The 14,490-nt window shown below is 38.4% G+C and overlaps 1 protein-coding gene across 1 annotated transcript; it reads right to left on the reverse strand.

Annotated features, from left to right (window-relative positions):
* Positions 1–4,480: 4,480 nt before the first annotated feature.
* Positions 4,481–11,867, reverse strand: LOC307167228 (P2Y purinoceptor 14-like; the record flags this gene model as incomplete). The annotated part of the gene is made up of 3 exons (XM_079886217.1): positions 11,772–11,867; positions 6,444–6,838; positions 4,481–5,093 (listed from the first exon to the last, which is right to left on the reverse strand). The coding sequence occupies exons 2-3, from the start codon at positions 6,836–6,838 to the stop codon at positions 4,481–4,483; spliced, it is 1,008 nt and encodes a 335-aa protein (XP_079742343.1). The 5' UTR covers positions 11,772–11,867.
* Between the last annotated feature and the right edge of the window lie 2,623 nt (positions 11,868–14,490).

Genomic DNA, 14,490 nt, shown 5'->3' on the forward strand with positions numbered 1-14,490 from the left:
TACTGTCAATGTCTCGGTCTCAGCCGAACAAAGAACCTCGCACCGAATAATGTTCACTAAAATGACGAGAACTGGCTAAAATCTGTCAGTTCCAATCCGTTTTTAAACCTTTGAGACTGCTCACTTGTGAGACTAGTGTCAGTGACATTGATTAGGGGTCCTATAACTTCTGTTGTATACTGTACATATTGCTGTGCTGATTTGCTGCCATCTAGTGAAGTGTCTTTGAAATTACATCCATTCAACAAGCTGGAGCAACAGTGCTTTAAAGGGATAGTTCACCCAAAAATGAAAATTCTGTCAGTAATTACTCACTGACATGTTACTCACTGAATGTTGTTCCAACCCCGTAAGACCTTCGTTCATCTTCGGAACACAAATTAAGATATTTTTGATTAAATCTGAGAGCTGTCTAACTCCTCCATAGGCTTCTAAGGGACTGAAACTTGCTGGCCCAGAAAATGTATTAAAGACATCGTTAATATAGTCCAAGTGACTCCAGTGGCTCAATATTAAGTTTATAAAGTGACGAGAATACTTTTTGTGCGCAAAAACAAACAAAAATAACGACTTTATTCCACTTTTCATTTCCTTCTCTCTGGGCCTCGGGTCTTTTCACGTAGTGTAATAGTGTAGCGCGTCTGTGTTGTACGTCACCACGTATCACACATGACCAGCGTCGGCCAATAGTGAGCCTACGTGGTGACGTGCAACACAGACGCGCTACGCTATTACACTACGTGAAAAGACCCGAGGCCCAGAGAGAAGGAAATGAAACGTTAGGCCTATCCTTCAGGTTTAAGATGCAAACTGGCAAACTCAAAGTGTCAAAAATTCAGTTTGAGGATTGGTTTGTGGTTTGAGGTTGCATATTTAGACATCATATTTTTGGCAGAACAAGGGAAGTTCCCCACACAACTAATCCTACCCAAGGAGTTGTATCATATGCACGTAAAAACTCATACAACCATAAATACAATGCATGCTATAGAGACACATTTCATGAGATCGGGTTGGATGGCCAATTACACGCTGCAAAGTTTTGGAAATGACATCTATCTGTAAATGCAGGATTCACTCTCGAAATTGCAATTGAGCACATGACAAAAATATGGCATCATGTCAAAATAGATACACAGTCTAATTAGAGATTAATCGATTAGAAAAATATTAGTATCAATATATTTTTTATTTGTAAAAGTGATGGCTTGTAAATAATCTTAAATGTCTCACTGTACATTGCTATTCTTGTCATGGTGGAGCCGTTGCTTACACATTACATCTGCACTCTATTATCGCACTAATTTCACATACTTACTGGTTTGATTCTTAATTGTCCATCTCACAGTAAAATTAAAACGTTTAGTTTTAGTAAACTTAAGCTAAAGTTCGAGTAAATGTTTAATTGTCCAACTGACTAGTGAAATTAAAATGTGAATTTTTTAACAAAGTTGAGATTCAGGTAAACATTTAATTGTCCAAGTAATTAATAAAATAAAAATGTATGACTACAAATCCATTAAAATAATTTACAACAACTGCAAACATCTAATGAATTGTGATTTTTATTGGAACATGTTGTTTATTATGATGCATACATCTCATTTTAACAATGAAAAGTAAAATGCAGACAGTCTCCACGTCTCTATCACTTAAAGGGTCCTTGGCCTGAAAAACGTTGAAGACCCCTGCTTTAGAAGGACATTATGTTGGGAGGCCGCCGTTGGTCGGTCTTGACATGTCTTGAACGGACCATCTGATTGGTCTATTGCACTGTTCACACAGGAAATCCCACCTCTCTTTTTTTTTGCGCGTTCCTCATTTGCAAATAAGTCTGAATGAATAAATAATCGGGTAATGGGAAGACTGATTAAAAAGTAGGTAACATCTCACCCACTTGATTTCTCCGCTTTGTCATGTCACATTCAAACTTGAAATGACTTGATCATTAACATGATCTGTGAGGATTTATATTGAGCAATCAATCTGTTAGGTGAAATTAGGAATGTAGCAGCCCTTGGCTCCTTAATAATGGCGGAGAGTCATTCAATCGTTGGTGCAATCGTTTTTATTCTTCTAGATTCAGAACGAGCAACATGAATACTAGAAGTAAACACACAAATAGCTTGTTAATGAACCTTTGGCATGACACATTTACAAATGTACTCTTTTACAGTGCATCATCATGCATTTGTATATACGTGCAATGCACATTAAAAATAACAACACATAAACAATAATTTGCTCACTTAACACATGCAGCTTTCCTAGTACAAGATACACAACAATACAATTTCCAGTAACAGTCAATATAGACATTTTACATCCTTAAAGCCTTTCCGTCTCTTATAAATGGAGCCAAATAATACACACCTCGCTACGCTCACCAAGGGTGCAAACTTTAGACTTGCTGCTTTCCTGAATTAGCCGCTAGCTTGAAGGTCTCTGAACTAAAATAGCACACAAATGTGTGGACATAAGACAAAACAAACTTCACAAAAATATCATGAAAACGGAATTACATAACTAGTTAATATTGTAGAGTGAACAGCACCAGGATTCCACAACCTGAGTTAACTTACATATGTCCCTGAGCTTCTGAGATGAGAGAAATCAGACGAGAGCAAACTGTTGATGGATACAGGTTCCTGGGCTCACAGCCTCAAACCCAGTCACATGAATGACCTGACTGTGAATGCATTACCTCTAGCGGCCTCCAGTGGCCACTCACAAGGAACATATATTTCTTATACAGTAAATGAAATATGAAATTTGTTACTGCGTTCTCATGTTTATTATTTTGGAATAAATGTAAAAATGATGAGAAATCTTAATGAGAAATACACTTTGTTTTTGTCACGATCACGTTAGTTTGGACTCATTATGATTTGTCATCGCTCCGGCAAGCTCTGCCCTCCCTCAATTGCCTCCAGCCGTCCCCAAGGTGACGTCGCACTTCCTTACACCATGGCTCCTGCGACGCTGCCATGGAGCGTATTTCTGGCTGTGGCCTGGGTCTCCATCTGCACGCCCCTGTTCAAAGCCATTCCTTGGCTATCTCCACCATCATCAATACCCTGGACTTTTCACGTCCTCCTCCCGGTTGTCCGTCCACCTCCAGAACCTCCTCCTGCCTGTCTGTGCCATTCTTTCGCCAGCCCTCTTCGCCATCCCCTCATCCTCTACGTCTCCTCTTCTCCGCTGCGTCAGGTTGCGCCCACCAGGAGGAGGCGTTCTGTCACAATCACGCTAGTTTGGACTTATGGAAAACTTATGGACTTTGGAATTATATTCAGCTGTGCACTCATCAAACACTATCATTATCACCTGTATATTAGCCTGACTACGTCAGACTTTGTACTTCCGCTCAATTTCAGTTCGCTTCTGTACTCAGTCTGAGATAGCGACCTATCTCCCAGTTTTTCTCCGGCCTCAAAACAGCCGGCCAATCAACAAACAGAGGGCGGGCTGAGAGCAGTGATGTAGACACTGATTGTACCGTGGTGGATGCGTAGATTTACTTCACATAATCTGCAAAAGTCGTTCACAGCCATGTTCACTCGGGTATCTCGCTCGATGGTTTTGTTTTCGCATCATACATGCGTTTACAGAGGACGTTCGATCACGCGGCTGAGCCGGCACATTACACACGTCATAACCAAACGTTATGTGATTGGCTTACGGGTAACCAATTATGTTACCCCCCCCCCCCCCCCCCCTCTTCTGTGGATGTGTTGCATGTTGTACGTTTGGATTACCCGTTGGATTTATTAAATATTACCATATTGCCTTCATCTTCATTATCGTGTATGTTTATACAACCTGCCCTGTGACATGTTTTAATAAGTACAGGGTGGGCCATTTATATGGATACACCGTAATAACATGGGAATGGTTGGTGATATTAAAGTCCTGTTTGTGGCACATTAGTATATGTGAGGGGGCAAACTCCTCAAGATGGGTGGTGACCATGGTGGCCATTTAGAAGTCCACAAACAGGACTTTAATATTACCAACCATTCCCATGTTATTACGGTGTATCCATATAAATGGCCCACCCTGTAGTACAATAATTGCATTATTAATGTAAAAATACAAAATAGAATTGTTTTGGAGGGGTTTTCTTGATAGCGTAATGTTTATTTAATATAAAAACTGTCAACATTAAGTGTAAATGGAACATGAATTCACAAAAAACAAACAAACAAACAAAGCATAAAACAGTGAGGCCTCATTTCAGAACACCACTGCACACCACTAGCTACTATTATATCCACAAAGGTGGCCGCCAATGAGCGTGAGGATTCGCCGCAGGTCAACATGCTGAAATATACCGAGAGGGGTGACCCATACCATCATAATTAAAACACTTATAGAAAACCTTCATGAGTAGTCTTCCTCTCATGTTCATCTTAAGACAAAATTGTTGATCTGTTGACAATTTCTAAAGTAAAAATCAAATGTATAAATGACAAATATATCAGGAGATGTTTAATGTTTGATCTTCACTGGATCTTTGAAAATCTTTCTTCTTTCTGAGCTGGGCTCTAAAGTCCTTGCAGAGCATGAAGTATATAAGAGGATCGAAACAGACATTTAGCACTGAAATCAAGATACTCAGCTCCTTCAGGATGTTTATTGCTTGAGCTGTTGTACAGTCACTGCTGAACACGTAAGGCAGTCTCACCAGATGATAGGGCACAAAGCACACGCAGAAAACTACCACTAGAACTAGCATGTTGCGTTTAGACTTGTCAAACTTATGCCTGCTAGATGTGCTCTGTGTGGACAACTTGGCTTGTCGGATCTTTTGCAGAGTCTTCCAATATAGAAAAACCAGAGACATTAGCACAAACATGAAGACTACAAAGGAAGCACAGTGGATGATTTTGTAGGCCACACTGAGCTCGAGACTGTGCTGGGATTCACAAGTAAATTCACCAAGCTTTTGACCCCGGGCTGTCTGAAGAAAGAGAATCAAATAGATGGAAGACGTGGCTAACAGCGAGAGCCAAGTAGCTGCAGAAACGTGGCGGGCGGTACGAACCGTCTGCAGAGAATGAGTCTCCAGTGGCCGGACAATCTTCAGGTACCTGAGATGACAGAGTGAGATGCTGTTAATATCAATTTGTGTTCCACTATGAGATTAATTTACAGTGTATAACATACACATATATCAATCCAGGCTTGGAAAAACATGCCTGTGGTGACGTTTATGCATAATGATATTACGTTGCTTCTTGCACTTTTCACGACATGTATAGTGAGTGGCTCTAAGCATGTCTAGGTTTATCCAAAACAGATGAACTTGAATCTGGCAACATTCTGGCAATGAAATGTCCGGTGAGTGGCACTAAAAGGTTAATGCTCTAATGTATCTACAATCAACCTGACCCTACACCTTAGTTAAAAAAAAAGTAAATGTGAGATAAAAATGCATTTGCTGAAGCAACCATGTCATTTTATTTTAACTTGCTTCAACAAGTCTTTGAGACTATTTAGAGTGATTTGTTTATCACGGGATTCAAGCTCTCCACATCTGAATGCTGTACCAGGTGAGTTACCAAGCAAGTTCACAGCATCTGAAAAGCCATTCGCATGGAGCTGGTTATTTAGTTTACAAATTATCCAAAATGGGTTTTGAGGTCATAACATAGAATCGTGCAAGTAACAGCACAAATCAAGTTGTTGGTGTTTTACTTTACTGCCACTAGAGCTCATTTAAGATGGAAAGTGTAGTAAATGGTATGTATAAAGGCTTTTGGAGTTTTGCCAAAATGTAGGTAGAGGCATATGTAGGTAGAGCCAAAATGTAGGTAGAGGCACATTTTTATATGTGCCTAGGTTGACATATCTACTTATTTGATTGCCTTTGATTTTACATTTAAAACCTTGAGTTAATTGGAATAATAATAACTACCAATGATTTTTATAAGTCTTTGAATGTGTCAAACTCACTGCCACAAGTCATTACTGTGTGGTTGCAAAAGGTGTTTGGGTGTTTTTTGCACACTGCAATGTGGTCGCCTTGGTGTTTTGGGTGGTTGCTAGGTTACTGGTTCAAACTTACAAGCCAAATCAACATTCTTTGCTAAGAGAATGTATTTGCATGTTTCCCTCAATGTTTTTAAAACATGGTACATTATGTACATTTTAGTTAACACTGTTGTGTGATTAAGTGTGATCAGATGCATTTTAGAGACTTGGGGTATTCTGTACAAAATGGTCTCTAAGTTTTCATTCAAAATATCTTCATTTTTGTTTTGAAGATGAAAAAGGTCTTAGGGGTTTGGAATGACAGGAGGGCAAGTAAATGATGACATGATTTTCATTTTTTTGGTCAACTATCCCTTTAAAGGCTAATGCCCACTCTTAAATGTAAGTGTTTAGGTTTTTCTTACTCAGATTTATCATTAACCAGATTAAATAAGTGAGTTGCATACCTGTTTGCAGCAATAAAGTCCATGAAGAGAATACTTGCATACATGTTTATATAGAAGGCTGTTGCTCCAAAGCTGCAGTAAATATTGTGTATCTTCACGGAATAGTTAGCATTGTTAGCAATGCGCAAAGGTAAACAAAGACAAAGGAAGAAGTCAGCTGCGGCCAGGTTCTTCATGTAGACCGTGACGCTGGACCGGACACGCTGATTAGTGCAGAAATACACGCGCATCGTGAAGCAGTTCAGCACCAGACTGACAAGAAACACTAATGAGTAGCTTAATATGAAAACCAGGTGGGCTGAGACCTCTTTAAATTTACAGGAAACTTCTGTTCTGTTGGTTATGTTTGGTACTGTTGAAGAGTTGAAGATGGTAGCAGTCGCTGCAGACTCCATCTAGATACACAAGAGAGACAGATATCAGTGAAAAAACAATGTCATATACAAACTTTGCAAACTACTGTAGCGAAAAACTTGCTGTAAAAACAGCCAAATTCTGACAGTAACAATGTTTTACACTGGAACAGTAAAATACTATAGGAAGCGATGCATTCTGTGTAATATTTGCAATTTACTATAAAGCAGCCTGTTGCAATTTACTGTGAACATGTATATATGTAGAGTCCACACTCAGAAACTGTGCCCAAAATTTTAAAGTCGGCATGAAACGGAAGTTGAGATTGTCATTTTTTTCCTTGTTGTGACGTATATCCGAGTGAAACGGCTTCTGAAATTAGAAAAAAATGTAGGGCGGGGCTTGATTTCGTCCATCGGGAATTGATTGGATCATTGGAGGTTGGGCGTTGCAAACAAAATGGAGGCAGATTTGAATGCCAGTTTACATTCAGTTGTGGAGGTTTCTCTGAGAGGCGGTGCAGAAACGAGACAGACACCGATAGCCGCACCCTCATCTCTGGCCGCACCCTTTCGCCATGGCACGTGACCGAAAGAGAAGAGAGGTCGTTTCGAGGGGGGATGGTAGGGTAATGTATTTGACTAAAGATTATAAGGGTACATGAATTTTAAAAAAATAATGAAGTGCACAGATAAATCATTTATAATAAACACTACAATATTACATATAAAAAGAAGATTTGTCAAATTTGATTTCATGCCGACTTTAAGTGATTCACTTAAGTGATCTCATGATGTAGTTTCTCAGAGTTACTGTAATTCATAATGTGAAGTTCATCATTTCACTCTTAGGGCCCAATCATACACCCGGAACAATGTGGCACCAGGCCTAACGCAAGTGTCTTTTGCTATTTTCAGCCTGACACAGTTATCATTTTCATGACCTGCGCCACATTGTTTAAATAGCTAATGCATTTGTGCCTATTTGTGCACCCATGAGAATTCTGGTCTGAAAGCGAGGTGTGTTCAGGCGCATTGTTGCCTTGTTGCTATGTTGAGACAACTGAAATAGACTGCACCATTAACCAACAAAAACCTGGTCTAAAGTCAATTGCATAGTATATTTTTATTTATTTAAAGGGAGCATTAGTAATATGAACCTATATGCGGGTGCACAACACGCGTACACTCTGCTTATTTCACACACAGGGACACAGCAGCACACAAACATGCCAAATATAAAAAATAAAAGGATTACAATGTAAAATATTATTATTGTGTACATAAAGATATGGTGGAATCCGGCTTGTCCCGTAGATGGTCTGATTGATCGAGCTTTAACCTCGCGCACGAGCAGATCCGTTTCCTCTCTGGAGAAGTGTTCAGTCTTTCTGCTAGCAAATTCCGCCATGTAAATAGCAAAACTGCCTTGGTACGTGCGCAACTGGCTTTTAAAAGGAATGGGAGATGAGACTCTGACTGGTTTATTGCACGTTACGCCCAAAAACACACCCATTACTCATGAAGAATAGGGACAACCCTTTTAGACCATGCGCTGGGCGTGCTGACCATTTTAGCAAAAGTGGAATCGGACACGCCCTAAGTACACTTGCGCCATGCACTTTAGACCATGCGCTTAGATCTTTGAAATAGGGCCCTTACAATCAGTGATTAGACTTTGAATGAGATTCATGAATCAGGCCCCTATATCATCAATAGTATGCAGCCAACGTCACCTGATCTTATTTTCTCTTTATTTTCCTTGCCATTGCAAATGCACCTTACAAACACAGGCGTTACAAGCCGCACCCCCGCGTCCGAGTATATTAGGCAGCGTGCGAATACTCACATTAAGTTTTCAGCTGAGGAGCCGAGACGGGGTCCCGGTCATGCCAGCGGAGGAACAGGAGGTGTGGCAATGGGCGTTAACGTCTTTCAGGGAACGGGGATTACATTAGTAACATATACGTTCCCTATCTGTCAGTCACGTTCAACATTAACGTCAGTGACTGAAGAATTGGGATCCCTATGGAAGACGCCAAAACTGCTGCCACCTCCAACTGGTCCCCCTGCACCTGCTGGGGTGGAAGAAGGGACAGGGCTGTGCACAGAGAATGTCCTTCAATGAAGTTTCTATTACCCTGTACTGTGAGATTATTGGAATACACTGAGAAAGCGTGCCTATTCCATCTGCAAAGGAATGCTACGGAGACTACATCCTACCCTTAGGGAGGTATACATATGGAGTTACAAGTATAGACTGACCGCTAGGGCAGTGCTACATATGTAAGATCTCTGTAGTAGATCCATACCGTTACAGAGATGACCGAGTGGACTTTGCTGAGGGAAAGACACAGGCACATCAACAGGTAATCAGTAATGTGGAAGAATACACAAATGGGATCACCTAAAGAGAGGAATCACAACATTTTTGCATCCAGTCTAGTAAAGGGGCCAAATACTTGACCTGGCATCAGATGCTTCCACCGCATCTGACTGCCGAGGATGCTGGAGGAATTCCACCTGGGTTCACCAGCCAGGGCACTTTCCTGAGGAGCAGAATAAGCGCTTGTATCCCGTTCTCAGAGGGGAATGGTGCAGCAAGTGAGACACTGAGCCATCCTTCCTGTATATTATCTGTTTGTACACAAAACACGGGAAGACACCGGCTCCACTCAGAGATTGTAGAATTTTGCGAATGTGTTAGGTGTCTCCCAGCCTGCAGTTCTGCATATGTCTGCCAAATAGGATCCCTGCACCAACGCCCAGGAGGAAGCTCCGTGTTGAGTGAGCTCACACTCCCAGGGGGCACGGCTCATTTGGCATTGGAACGCTAAGATGATGGTGTCCACTATCAAGTGGGCCAATCTCTATTTGGAGACAGCCTTTCCCTTCTGCTTGCCTCCATATTACACAAAGAGTTGTTCTGAAACTCTGCATGCGGTCCACTGACAAACGCAAGGCCTGAACAGGACACAGCAATGCAAGGGCTGGGTCTGCCTCTTCTGAGAGCAGCGAAATACACACACACATATATACCACATATTTTAAAAACATTTTTATGTAAAATTTATATTTATTTGCAACAGTTGTTAACAGCAATAATAATATATTTCTGTCATAAGAATTAGCTGATGGACATTGTGCTGCGTTGTCATGGGAACATCCCAGGTGAAGATAACGAGGACATTACATTGTCTTTCATTGCTCCCTTTGCCAAGTGCGTTCCAAAACAACTACATAATGGCACGCAAGTTCCTGCGCCCTCCAAAGTCCCCACTTGAAGACAATCACTCAAAAAAATAAGCTGTTGAACGAACTTGATTAAATTTAGGAAAACTTTTCCACGAAAATGAATTACATTTTTCCAACAAAATCTAATTTGTTTGAAATGATTTGTTGTAATCTTGTTGTATGAACTTATATTCATTTAGTCATTCCTGCTAGATAAAGTTTTGTCAGGTTGACTACATTTAATTTTTGCCCTGCCTAAAATCACCAACATTATAATTTGAGCTAATTTGACTCTACAGTTATTTCCAATGATATAAGCTACTAGTGTTCAATTTAATTAAAATCACCTTTTACAGAATAATATTGAATATTACTTGTGCAGGTCTGCGAATGAGGTTTAATGCATGTCTAGTGTATACTGAGTGCCCACAGCCCTAAACTAAACACAGTCGCCACTCTTCTGCATAATGGCAACCAAAAAATTCAAAAACATTACAGAAAGTCCTCTAAGTTTCTAACATCACTGAATATTAAACACTAACATTAACTAACATCATCCTTCCATTTACAGAAAAACACATAAAATAACACTTTAATCCCTAAATTTACCCTCCTAATGCAGTCCCTTGCAAAGCATGCTGGGAACTACAGATCCACTGCCCAGTTAGTTGTCAACAAAAATGATTCATGTAGTTTTCACACAAATTAAGTAAGTAAACTTCAGTTTTAAATATATTAGGTTGATTGAACACAATTAAATTAAGTCGTGACAAAATATTAAACAATTGTTTTACTTTTGTTTATTTTAATTAATTAAATTTAACAAGAGGCAAAAATTCATTTTTTGAGTGTTGCTGGGTTATAAACCCAAGAATTAACAGAATGAAGTGACAGAACTATGACACCAATAGTGCTTGATGTATTGCTATGTTAGAATTTAAAATGGTTTCTGTCCTGACTGGTTTACCATTGTGCCTCTGGTTTAGTTGAGGATATGCCAAAAAAAATGCTACGTGTTGCTATTTAGAAGGCAGTAACTGCGTAGTTGCTGAAGCAGTGTCTATTAGCTCATTCATGTGTGATATATTGTGATGTAATGTTTTAATTACACATGAAGTGTTTTCCACTATTACACATGAAGTGTTTGAGCAGTGTTTGTAGTTTAATTTTATATCAAGAAATATTCTGTTAAGTTGACTCAAAAGAAATGTTTACAGCACTTACATTGTATAAATATTCGTTTTTAAACTTAAATGTTTCAAGGCAATCGATATCCCCAAATGAAATTAACTTCCATGGAATTTATTATGGTAACATATTGTAAATTAGATTACTGTAAGAGAACTCTAAATTAACCGTAAACTACTGGCAACCCCTGCCAGTTGTTACTGTTAATTTGCAGGGCAGTGATAATCCTAATGAAACGAGATAAAATGCTCATAAATTACTTCAAAAAGGTATTGGAATAAATTTTTTGGCATGTGAGGTTATATATTAGATAGTCCAACATATTTTCACCAACATGAACTTGAAGTAAAATAACCTATTTGCAAACAGTAAATTCACATTAAACAAATACTGCTAACCTAATTGGTCAGAGTACAAATATTAACGATTAACAGCATAAATCATTGAAGAGGATATAACAATATATCATATAATTCCCCTTTTAACAATAGGCTCCTATAATTTTACTTATTATAAATTATAATTTGATGTATAGTTAATCAATCAAACTTACTTGAAATCCACTTGCAACAAAGCTGTCCACTTTGGTGCAGTAGTTTGTCCTTCAGTCACTTCAATTTCCTTCTGCGGGTTCATGCAATAAAAGTGTGAAATATGAAGAAGCTGCAAAAGAAGGTTGTTGGTGATGTGTGAGAAAGGCTGGTATTTTGCGGTGAAAGAAAAAAGACAGATGCGTGTTGGTTATATTAATAGCTAAAGACAAAATGATGTGCAAAGTGCAAAGGCCAGTTGGAGGGAAGGAGATTAAGTTTTGGTGTGTGAGGCATTAATGTCACAGGTATCTGCAGTAAATCCAACTGACAAGATGTGTGACACAGAATGATCAAAATAAGCACATTTAATAAACACAGACAACAATAACACTGCAAACATGAGTCCAAACTGAGGAGGGACGGAAGAGGCTTCGGAGGAGGACAAGGAGCAGGCAGAGGGAAACACCAATGAGAAGATGACTAGAAGGTTGATGGTGAAAGGTACCAGGGAGGGGATGATGGTGAGAGCCCATAAAAAAATATATATATATATTGAAATATATTTTAAAGTGTCAAAAATATATGTGGCATATATTCCAAATACACTGAAATATATTTGCATTGTTGTTCACTTATATTTATCATTTTGAAATATATTCTGAAATTTAACAAAAATATATGATGTTAAGTGTGATATATATTTACATTTATAACATGTAATGTAAAATATATGACAAAATATATGGTCATAAAATGTTTAGCTTGCTAAAGAAGGGTCGAAAATGTATTTTGATCATAGTAATTCCTCTACCTTTTCCCCTATACACAACAGTAGGCTACCATATTTCACTACTGTATTATGACACACAGCTATAATAAATAATGTACTTATACATTTAAATGACTGCAATGTAAAATGACAGATAGTTGCTTTCCTAGGACTATTAGGCCATATTAAGTGGCATGTACCTAACACTAAGTGCAATTATTAGATTTATTGTTGTTTTATTGACATCTTTCCTGAAGTCATTTAAATATTGAAAATATGCACAATATTTATGATGCAAGTATAACAGTGACACTCCAATAGTGAAGTGCACTTAAACAATAGATAGAACTCAGTGTCTAACACTGCATACACACACTATTAAATAACTGTATTCAATTCTGTAAAAAATAATTCAAATAATAGTATTTCATATACAATATATACATTTATTGTACATTTATATACAATATATACATTTACAATATATACAAGGGACAACTGGGGACAGCTGTCAACTCAAAAATAGCTGAACTCAGATTTAAAATGAAATAAATAAAAATGTAAAAAATAAATTGAAAATGTGTTGTTTGTGAAAATGTTAACTTTTTAAATTTCAAAATATATTTCAAATGAAACAATTTGCAAAAGTTAAAACATATATGAACATATGTTGTTAGTAAATATATTGACATGTAAATATATTCACATATTTAACTAAAATATATTTTCAAAAAAATAAAAAATATATTTACATATATTTAATTAAAATATATTTATTGGGCCAATTTCAAATATTTTCATATATTCCAAAAATATATTCTGAAAATATATTTCAAATACATTTCTTTTGTGTATGGGAGGAGCAAGAGCAGAGACGGGAGGAGCCAGAGGATGACCCAGAGCATAACTAAGATGAAGGGCAATGGTGGAGCCGATGGAGGGAAAAGCCATGGTGGAGAGGCCAGACAGAACGAGGGAGATGGCTGAGCCGGTGGAGGTGGAGACCCAGGGCAACATCACTGGTCTGGAGGCCCATGGTGGCCAGTGTGACCACTGGTAAATCCAGAAACAGTTACAGCAAATCAAACCCGCTGTGAAGCCAGTAAGATTAAATAATGAAGTGTAAATGTGGACTTCTCTCCACATGGATGATAATATGAATATTGTTCAACAGACAATAACAGCACTTTACAGCCTGTCACCATCATGCAAACATTAAATTTCTCCATGAAAGCCCTATTCATAAACACATGCCTGAATAATATGAACCAGCAACAGGCACAATTGATTAGAATCACAACAAATGATCCCCATACAGAAAAAAAAAAATATTGAAATATATTTATTTTGTGTATGGGTCTGTTAGAAAAAAAAAAAGTGGATCAGCTTTGCAAAAGAGTGAGCGATGCCTCTAATGGTTTTGTGACAGATGTGAAACAGGAAACTGCTATGGTGGCTGTTGTCAGACCACAAGCAGAATGGAAACAACAGCAATATTAGGGCTCAATCTGCTATAACTGTGGTAAGCAAGGTCACATGTAGAGAGATTTAGATCTGAATCTAATAGAATAGATAAATACAATAGATACAAACAGCAGCAAGGGTATAGAAATAATTGCCCCCACAGGCACAACAACAGCAGCCACAATACCAAAATACGTGGCACAATAAACAATAAGGATGCCTACAAAGTGATGTCAGTTCCAGTTTCTCAATTATTAGTTTATCTTTCTCAAATAGCCCTGCACAATTACCACATTTGGCACTCCTTATTAATGGAGTGGAGTACTCTGTGGATACCTCGAGTCTGCAGGTTTCTGTTGAGCCTCTGCCAAACGGAGAGCATGCTATTGAATTGGTTAAAGAACAACATGTAACAAGTGACGCACCACATCCTGACCACACAGACACAACTGATATTGTTGCAGTTAAAATGATCCATCCAAATCTTTGGTCAAAATTCAAGGATG

Source organism: Squalius cephalus, assembly GCF_949319135.1.
Source record: "Squalius cephalus genome assembly, chromosome: 11".
In the NCBI taxonomy this organism is placed as follows: domain Eukaryota; kingdom Metazoa; phylum Chordata; class Actinopteri; order Cypriniformes; family Leuciscidae; genus Squalius; species Squalius cephalus.